The 11062-nt window shown below is 30.0% G+C and overlaps 1 protein-coding gene across 1 annotated transcript; it reads right to left on the reverse strand.

The window, feature by feature from the left end:
* Positions 1–7586: 7586 nt before the first annotated feature.
* On the reverse strand, positions 7587–10637 carry LOC105774667 (pentatricopeptide repeat-containing protein At2g22070). Its single transcript, XM_012597230.2, has 2 exons — positions 8299–10637; positions 7587–8175 (listed from the first exon to the last, which is right to left on the reverse strand). The coding sequence occupies exon 1, from the start codon at positions 10404–10406 to the stop codon at positions 8319–8321; it is 2088 nt and encodes a 695-aa protein (XP_012452684.1). The 5' UTR covers positions 10407–10637; the 3' UTR covers positions 7587–8175; positions 8299–8318.
* Positions 10638–11062: the final 425 nt, after the last annotated feature.

Genomic DNA, 11062 nt, shown 5'->3' on the forward strand with positions numbered 1-11062 from the left:
ACCTTACCCAAGGTCTTATTTTTTGTCCAAGCCCATTTTTCGCGCCTATATTTTTATCTAAACCCTCTCACATTTTAGGCGGACCTTCAGACCGGGCCGAATGACCCGACCCATGATCAGTTTTAACTCAAAGTTATTGTTGAAATTAAGAATCCTATAGTAAAATCTCACAACTAAAGAAATATAAGATTATTAAGTAAAAGGTAGTATTGGAATAATTTATACAGTATAAAATTTTAATAAAGTTAGAAATATGAGATTACTAAGGTACATAAGAATTCAATTTTAAAGTACATAACAAAATAAATCATTTTCAAATTTTTATTGAACAGATAATGATCTGACTGTAGTAGGAAAATGATGGATAGCGAGGCAGGCATACTTGAAGTAGGAAAATTCTCCCATTGAACTTGTCCTTCACCCATTGGCCATAAGCAAAAATACTTGTCGTTCACCTACAATGGAAAATGTACTTCAATGGACCCCTATTGCTGAAAATTCCTCTTTGATTTTGACAAAGATAGAAACTGTACCCGGAAATATTTAAAGTAAATAAAAGCTGAAGATATGAAATAGACTGCCACTTCCCATCCTGTCTTCTATGGCTACCACATAGCCTACTATGTCCCTCATCATACACCTATTACAATTTGCCGACTTATAATAAACTTTCCCATTGTCATCATTTAAATTATATTTTCTTGGGAAAATGACAATCACGAAGTCAGAAGTCTGACATTTTTAATAACATTAATAACATATTAAAGGAAAAACTCAAGGATTAGGGAGCAGGGGGGGATTTGCGGCGTCCGCAGAGTCTACGACAAAAAATCTTTCACCTAAAATGAAAATTTTGGTTGAAAGTTTTAGAAAAAAGGAGATGACATGATGAGCAGAGCACTGCAACCGCATTCCTCTCGTGGGGGAATCAAACTTACGCACTTTTGTAACCTGGTGGATAGTCTAGTGGGGCGGTCTTGTTTTTCTAAAGAAAAAGAAAATTAAAAAAAGTTAAAATATGGGGTATTTTACTTAAAAAAAAAAGTTTATTTTTAATCTTATTTACGAAAATGAGCCACTTAAAATATTATTTATTAGAATTATTCAAAAAACACAAAACTTACCTACGTAGAAGCAATTTTCGATAAAAGCGCAAAAATGCACGTTGACAGGGATGCACTTTATCCCGTGTCAGCAAAAGCGTGCTGATGTGGATGGGCTTTACCTCATGCACATTTTTTAAAAATATTACAAAGATGAACTAATTTTTTTAAAATTTACAAGAATAAGCCTTTATAAAGACCTAAAGTGGCAACATCATTTTTATTTTATTTTAAGGTGCCACCAATTAATATGAAAATAAAACTTACAAAACAGATTTTTTATATAGACCAAAAGTCTCATTTCTCTTGTTTTCTTAAGCAATATGAGATGTGAGATATATGTACATATAAAGTCATGAATATGTTTGCAACTTGTTCTTAAATAATGTGGGATTCCTTCATCTTTTAACTAACAACATAAGATTAAAGGCTGCACTATATTTTATATTTTTTACAAAATAATTTCTATTTTTAATACTTTGTTAATATTTTCTCATATTATAAAATTATCTTTTGAGATATTTAATCTTGTTGTATTTTAGAATTGTTAGCATATACAAAAGGACTACTAAAAAAAAGAACAAATTGCACATATGAAACTTGTACATATAGTAATCTTCTATTCAATTTTAAATGTTTGAAGTTATTATCCATACAATTCTAACTTTTAAAATAATTTCCCATTATTTCAATTTAGAAGTTATACTTTTAATTTTTATTTTTATTTTATTTTATGTGATGAATGTATGATTAATAAATAAATGGTGAGTATTTGGTATTTAAATAGTATTTTTTGTAATTTTAAAAATTGATATCTCTTTTTTAATATTTTTTATATTTTACTATACTCATTAATTTTTAATCCTAATTTTAATTTAATTTTCATCACCTAATGAATGCTAATAAATTTATTTCAGATATATTTTGGCTAGATAGGTAATCTATTTAAACATAGTATATAATTATGTTAAATAAGTTTTTTATAGAAATATATAATATATTGATGCGATCTCAGCCACATCATGTTTCAATACAACTCGACGACCTCAGAATTGGCCTAAGCTTGAGGGACCCAAGTGCAAAATGAAGCTCAATCCAATATTGTTGGTTCTTTTTCAGCCTTAGTCAAAACTATCTGTTATCTTTGCTTAACCATTCTGTTACCTTATTTTAAACTCATTTCTTTCATTCTTCAACATTTTTCTTTGTTTAAAAACTTAGTTCATTTCTAAACGAATCAATTCTACTCAAATTCACGATTGGGTATCAAATGACTCTAATCATCACCGAGGCGAGTTCGTATCATATACATAAAATATAATAATTATTTTTCATATTTTTATATCTAGATTAAATTACATTAGTAGTCACTTAACTATGATTTTTTGGCTATCGAATTATAAAAACTTACAAAATGATTACTCAACTATTAATACTTTTTAAATATTTATTTTTTAATATTTTACGATACTTATTTTATATTTTATAATTTTTTTACTTATAGAGTTTAAAATTTTATTTATAATGTAATAAATGTTAACTTTTGTAAAAAAATTAAATCCCATAAGTAAAAATATATATATATAATACAGATGTAGTCTTTAATTTTATGTGTTGCAAATCTATTTATGAGTCTATATATATATTTTTAGCAAAATACCCAAAATATGGTTCTTTTCTCAAAACAGTCTAAATTGGGTTGTCGCTTATTTATTTATTTATATATTTTTGGTCTTCTGTCGTGAAACATGGGTTTCATGAGATTTTTTCAACGATGGATCAAATATCTGCAATATTCCAAGGAATTTTGTATGGATGAAATGAATACAAGTTTGATTCCAATTTATCTCATGTTTTTCTGAAGTAGTGGTACAGTGGGAGACAACATACATCACACAGGAGCTGACTTTATGCCATGTGATCTTCTTTCCATTTCATTTTCTATATTATACTACATTTGTTACTTCCCACTTTACCATTGCTTGGAAGTTTTCACTTTCCAAATTTATTCTTAAATTTTAATTTTTATAATTTTTGAAATTTTAAAATTTCAATCATGGTAAAAATAATAATAATTAATTTAATTAAGTCAAATTCTATTATTAATCTCATATTATGTGTAAGTTGTGAGTTAATCTATTTATTTCAATTTAATCATTTTTAATCTTATCCTTTTAAATTTATGTAATTTCAATTCTAACTCAAAACAGTACCTTCAAATTTATTAACAAAAATAACATAACCTTTTGGGAGAATTATATAGCAAGTGATGTGACACTATATATATGATGATATATTTGTTGTATAAGATTGAGAATAGAATAATTCAACTTAATAAATTAACGATTACCATTTGGGTTAGATTTGGACTTGCAATTTTTAAAAGTACAAGATTAAAAATAATATGATGTAACTAATTTCATTAACGGTTACCATTTGGGTTATATCCACAGATCTTCTAATAAAAGAGTGTTTATGTCTACAAATTCAGACAAAAAATTTTGAAATTAATGATTTAGCGAAGATCTAGCAATAAGTTGGACTTTTATTAATGAATATACTAATACAACAAAAGTAGCGATCAAAGAAATTAATAATAAAATTATTGAGCTCTTTAAACCTAATAAATTTACTATCGAAATACAACCAAAATTAGTACATTTAAGAGATCTATCAATACCAAAAGATTGGATGATAGAAAAGATAAGTAGTGCAAGTACTTCTAACCCCGTAAGTACTATAGAATATATGTTTTCGAAGATAAATTATATTTTAAAAATAATGCTATAACAAATACAAATGATAATTTAATTTTACCCTCAAATACTCAAATAGAGGAAGAAGAGGATAATATAAGTACAAGTTCTACACCAATAGGAATGAAAACAGTTCATATTCCTATTTTTCCTGCAGAACCAAGTAGAAAATTCTACAAACACTAGAATGGAAGAAATACAAACTTCAACAATTATTCAACAGGTGAAAATTTGAACAAATGATGTAATTACATTCTCAAATTTTCAATCTAGGAAATATTACACTTATATTGAAATTAAATTTCAAATTAGAGAATATAAAACATATTCCTTGCATGCTTTATTAGATACGGGAGCTACAACCAGTAGTTGCAGAAAGAATGTCATTCCTGTAGAAAAATAGGAACCTATGAAACATCCAATAAAAGCAATAGGAATATATGGTAATGAAACCATAATCCAATATAAAGCTAGAAATATATCAATCTACATAAATAATGCAAGATTTGTAATACCTGAATATTATGTTTTCCTACAATGCATGGAGATATATTATTAGGAAATAATTTTATATACCAACATTTACCATTCTCTATTGATAAAAATTTAATTATGTTATCTGTAGAAATACCATTAGTATAAAATCATAAATTTGTGTGTGATAAAAATTACACCACCAAAGAAAGAACATATTAAACAACTTAAAACAAGTCATTGGTTGTTTAAAATTTTAGAAAATAATTTTAGTGAAGAACCATTAAAATTATGGCAAAATAGCCCTAGATATTGTGAAATTAAATTGGAAAATCTCAATAAAATTATTAGAGTTAAACCAATGATCTATACTAAACAAGATATAGATGAATTTGATATACAAATTAGAGAATTATTAGAAAATGATTAATATAAAAACTAATAGTCCACATTCTAGTCCAAACTTTTATGGTTAGAAATCATATTGAAATAAAAAGAGGAAAAGCTAGAATGGTTATTAACTATAAAAGATTAAGTCAAAATATTATTTTTGATGGATATTTTATTCCAAGAAAGGATGTTTTAATTAATCAAGCTAAACAAGCAATATATTTTAGTAAATTTAATTTTAAATCGGGATTTTGGCAAATCATGCTAACCGAAGAATCTAAACCTTTAACAGCTTTTAGTGCACCTAATGGACATTATCAATGGAGAGTAATGCCATTTGGATTATGAAATGCACCACAAATCTTTCAAAGATGGATGGCTTCTATATTTAATAAATATAAAAAATTTTGTGTAGTCTATATAGATGATATTTTAGTATTCTCATATATATTAGAAAAACATAGAAAACATTTAAATATAATTTCTCAAGAATTCATAAAACATAGAATCATATTAAGCCCTAAGAAAATAGAGTTAGAAAAACATAAATAAAATTTTAGGATTAAAATTATCTGTAGATGGCATTAAACTACAAGATCATATTATTCTAAAATAAAAGAATTTACTAAAAATATTGAAGATAAAAGCGATTCAACAATTTTAGGAATAATTAATTATGGAAGAAATTTCTTTCCTAACTTATCTAAAAAAATAGGTAAGTTATATGAAAAATTAAAAATGAGAAACCTTTTATTTGGTCTAAAAAGACTCGAAATTATAAAAAATCTAAAATCAAATAAATCATATTCCAAAAGTTTATTTACCTAAACAAGGTGATAAATTAATTTTAGAAACAGATGCCTCACAAAATCATTGGGGTTGTATTTTAAAAGCTAAAACAATAAATAATTAAGAACTAATATGTGGATATAGTTCAGGAAAATTTAAACCAACTGAAATTAATTATGTTATATATGAAAAGAATTATTAGCAATAAAGAAGGAATAAAAACTTTCTTATATATTTAGCACTCGAAAAATTTATTATAAAAACGATAACCAGTCATTAAACAATTCCTTACTAACAAAAGTTTGGAAACTGTACCTAGGAGAATTAGATGGTATAATTAATTATGTACTTTTAATTTTGAAGTTTTATATGTAAAAGGAACTGATAATATTGTTGCTGATTATCTTAACAGGCCATATGGGTAGAGGTAAAAAAAAACTCTAGAAAAAGTTGGAATATGGACTACTATCCATAAAAGACCCAACAAAAGGAAAACAATAAATCCTAATCAAGGATTTGTGACGTTACCTACACAAACATCTTTTTATCTTAATCAAGGATATTATATTTCATATCCAATGGTAAGACAACCAATTAGAACTCATTTATCTTTTCCACCAAGAACGGTAAGTCAATTTCCTTGGTCCCAAGATCGAAATTCAGTATATCAAGCCAGTTATGCTGAAATAATAAAGGGAGCAGAAAAGTTTTGTTTATCAGAAAATTTGTTGAAACAACAACAAATTCAGGAAATAAAAGATTTTTATAATCCAGGTTTACCATTAGAATTATATAATTTTATTAATGAAATATGGAAAACTCATATTTCGAACAAAGAGCTAATTTTAGAAGAGCTTTTACTAAGTTTTCACAATTTTTAGTTGAAAGAACAACAAAAAAAATGAAGCTCATGATTTATTAATAAAAGATAAATAATCTTCTTGATATATTTCAATATTTTATTAATAAAGGAACAAATAGTCCTATTATGAATAAAATGTTTAGGCTTTGTTTATATAATAAAGCTAGAAAAATTCTCTGGAAATTTTTACAAAGATAAATAGAACTATTTGCAAACAAAGAAGCTCAATTTCAAAAAGTTTTTTCGAATATTTTCTATAAGCTTATGTTTTTACAAATGATTTAGATGAAAAATTTACTACTATAAAATTTAGACTTGATCATGAACCATTTGATATAAACAATATTGAATGGGGTTTTGTTAAAGAAATAATAGTTCAAAATTTTTCTTTTCATCTATTAAAATATTTTCTGCATCTATTAAGTTTATATTATTAAGCATAATAAATAAAGATGACTTTTATTATTATTTTTATCTTGAAATAAATAAACTTATTGGTATTGCTGAAAAAGAAAAATTTTATCAGTCATATCAAATTTGGATTATTCAAAGAATTATTGGAAGTCCCAAACTTTCAGCAGTCAAAAAAGACAAAAGACACTTCACAAAAAACATTGACAAGTGTTATAATAATCCCAGTTATTATCAAATCCAAGCAGGGATAGATTTAATGACAAAAACTCAATGTTTACTTCAGTAAATGACTCAGACTCTGGACGGATGGAAGAAGAATATTGGCATATAAAACTGGAAACATCCAGAATGACAGAGATGAAGAATCTGTGCAACTATTAAAAAAGATAGCTGATATGGAGATCGATGATTTTCCATCACACATAATAGATGAAATCAAGAACATATGGGAGATTTGGAACTCACTAAGACTGTCAACAGATTCATTACATCTAGTAGATGATTTGAAATCCACAACTTACACATAATACAATGACTAATAGTAGAATTTCAATCTTTTAAAACATTATGTTAAATAGACCAATTTTAGTAGAGTTATGTTTGGTCTAATATTTTCGGATATTTCTCTAATTATGCTTTGCCCAGGAAGTGGGAATTAAGCAGGTAAAAGAGGGGTGATGACGGTGATAATCAGAAAATGACCCGTGAAAGTGAAGTAATTTAAGTGAGTTATTTGATTATTTTGAGAATTCTTGACCCAATCCAAGCATCTTTGGAGTCGCAATCCAAAGAGAAAAGTTAAGAAAACTACATTTATTGTGATTCAAGAGCCCAAAGCTATGTCAGTACTTACTAAACAACACAACAGCTCTACTCAGTATGGCATCAAATTGGAAAAACCATTGCTATTCAACAGTCAAGATAATAAGAATACAAGACTTTAGTAGCGCAATTACACATTGCCTACGAATGCGAGTTTTCAGAGGCCATAAAAAATATTTCAAATACTCGAAAATGTACCTAAAGTTAACTGATTTCAGAGACTTCGTAGTTGGGACTTGGTTCACTAGTGCGCTGCCAAAACAGGCAAATCCAATCCATGCTTTCATGTGGAATGTGTATAAAATGCATCCCAAAATACTTTTAGAGGCCCATCATAACTTGATCAGAATCTGTTAAAATTTTCCATACACCAAAAGATCTCTGCATCCTTTGTTCAATCCTCAGCATGTTCCCTTGCTAGTCTACCTTGCCTGAAAATGCAAAAGACTAGAAGGCATTTGAGTAATTAAGAGCACTTAGAGCCATCATTTTTGTTCTTGTTCTCAATGTTGGCTGTTGCTATCTTCCAGATATAATGAGTAAGACAATGAGTCTATTCTTTTCCCTGGAAATAATGTTTAACCATTAACATGGAAATCAGTCATTAGCAATACTGGCAAGTGTACTTCTGATTAAAATAGTCCCAGAAAAATTATGGGACTTTTCTTGCAAAGCTGAGGTGACTTACTAATCTCCCTGGATTGCTTATTACCAGTAATCCTTGCAGGAGCAACTCCCACCAACAAAATGATGGAATCTGTTTGAATCTCTCAAGATGATTGGCCTCCCAATAACTTTAGACACGAGCTTCATAAACATATGGCAATCGCCACAAACACGAATGTTCTTCATAATCCTAATCGGTGTTGTTGCATGGGGATTTTTAATCAATCCATATGCAAGAGCAAGTTTCTCACTATGGTAACAAATGGATGCAAACTTTTCCTCCTCCTCCACATTATGAAGAACCAGCTTTGTATCAGGCATAAACCCAGCTTCCTGCAATTTCTTAATCAGTCTGCCAAGTTCTTCGTATATGATTTCTGTTTGGGGATGAGTTGCATCTTCTGCTACAAACTTGTGAACTTCATTATCAATCTCAATCCAACTGTAAGCAGCGAACTTCTTGACATTCTTACTTTTCATGAGAGATCTCACAGATGCCACATCTTCCCATCTTCCACAGGTGGCATACATGTTAGAAAGCATGATATAAGGTCCTGCATTAAGGGGTTCCAATTCAAAAAGACGCTTAGCAGCCATCTCCCCATTTTCAATGTCACCCTTTATTGCACAGACAGAGAGAAGGGTTGACCAGATTAAGGAATTTGGCTCATGGGGCATATTGTTAACTAGATCTATTGCTTCGGTCATGCAACCTGAACGGCCAAGGAGATTGATCATGCATGCATAGTGATCCAAAGTGGGTACTAATGCATACCGTTTACTGATAGAATCAAAATATATGCGTCCTTCTTCAATTAAACCTGCATGGTTACAAGCAGATAGAACAGCCACAAACGTAATACTATCAGGTTTCAACTTTTGTTGCAACAATTTTTCATAAAGGACCAATGCTTCCAAATCCTGTCCATTCTGTGCATAACCCCTAATCATGACATTCCAAGAAACTACATTTCTGGATGGCATCATATCGAAAACAATCCAGGCTTCCTTAGTGATTCCACATTTGCAATACATATCAACGAGAGCACTAGACACAAGCAAATCATTATCAACTCCCAAAAGAATGGCTTTCCCATGGACAACCTGACCATTACACAAATAGGCTAATTTTGCACAGGAACTAATCACACTGGAGATCGTAAAACTGTCTGGCTTGACACCTTCTGCTAACATCTTGGCAAATAAATTCAGAGCATCTTCTTCCTTTCCATTCTGAACATAACCAACAATCATTGTTGTCCAAGATACTTTATCCTTGTTCTTAATCAAGTTAAAAACCTCAATTGCTTCATCTACCAATCCGCTTTGAAAATAAGCACCGAGAACATTCGAGACTGTGACATCATCAGGTTTGAAACCACCTAGTTGCATCTCCTGAAACAAATCAATACATTTTTTAGGTTGGCCGTTTTTCAAATAACCAGCAATCAATGAATTCCATGAAACTACATTTTTATTATCTGTTCTATCAAACAGCCACCGTGCTTTATCAATCTCGCCACACTTAGCATACATATCAGTCAAAGCATTCCAAACAAAAACATTCCTCCCCAAAACACCAACGCATATCCTACCATGAATCTGTTTCCCTTTCCTTAAATCTAATAACCTTGAACACGCATTCAACAAACTCACATGAGTATATTCTGTTGGCTCAAATCCCTCTCTGTTCATCCTCAAAAAAACCTCAAGCGCCTGACTGGAAAACCCGCTTCCAGCCAAGCCCGCAATCACAGTATTATAAGAAACAGAATCACGAAAAGGCATTTTATAGAACAGTGCTCTCAAATTCTCAACAGACCCTGATTTGGCATATACAGAAAGAATTGTGTTCCAGGAGATAATATCTCTTTGGGGCATTTTATCGAACAGGTTTCGGGCATCTGAAATTTTCCCTAATCTGGCATACGTGTGGAGAAGACGGTTATGTAGAAACGTATCATTGGGTGTAAAACAGTGAAGATCCATGTGAGATTGCAATCTCTTGGCTTGACCAACATCGTTGACTCGAACGCATTCGAGCACGAGCGGCGTGTAGGCTTCAGCCGTCGCTTGGCCACCGGCGTATAACGAATCAATTGCTTGGCGAAGCTTTTGCCTGACTTTCATTTTTATAATTACGGGGTAACAGGTTTTCAATTAATGAGGGTTAAATACCTTGGCGGGAAAACTGCGTAATTTTAAATGAGAATTTACGAAGCTCAGGGTGTTTATTTAGATATATAATTTTAAATTTGGGTTGTAGTTGTATTAGTGTAGAAAACATGATTTTGTAAATTCTCTTCAGCCTAATTTAACATTCGGAAATAGCATGAAAGAATTTTCTAATATAGATAATAATGATCTCAATATGGAGAGTACTTGCCCTCAAAACTTCAGGTGTTGAAATAACTTTGGAAGCCCAAATTGGTAGGCTGACAAAACTACATGCATTTATTTCACTTTGATTTCTACAAATAATTTTCCATAATTTTGATTTAATATCATCCTCATTATCGACCCGCTGCCCATTTATTTGATTGGGACTGACTCGATTCTCTCTATTTTAGTAGTGATCGCCTCCATAGTTCGCATCACGAGTTCTCACATTGTGATTTCGCATTATCATGCAAGCGAACTCACCCTTAGAGAACATGTGTTAATCTTAGAATAGGGTTCGTGTAGCATGCATGAGGATCTACTTAAGACGTCACATCCAAGAATCGTATCATATAAATAGGGAAATTAACCTCCTTGAAAGGAAGACACAAAAACACTCAATATAT

The sequence above is a fragment of the Gossypium raimondii genome, chromosome 6, assembly GCF_025698545.1.
Source record: "Gossypium raimondii isolate GPD5lz chromosome 6, ASM2569854v1, whole genome shotgun sequence".
NCBI lineage: Eukaryota > Viridiplantae > Streptophyta > Magnoliopsida > Malvales > Malvaceae > Gossypium > Gossypium raimondii.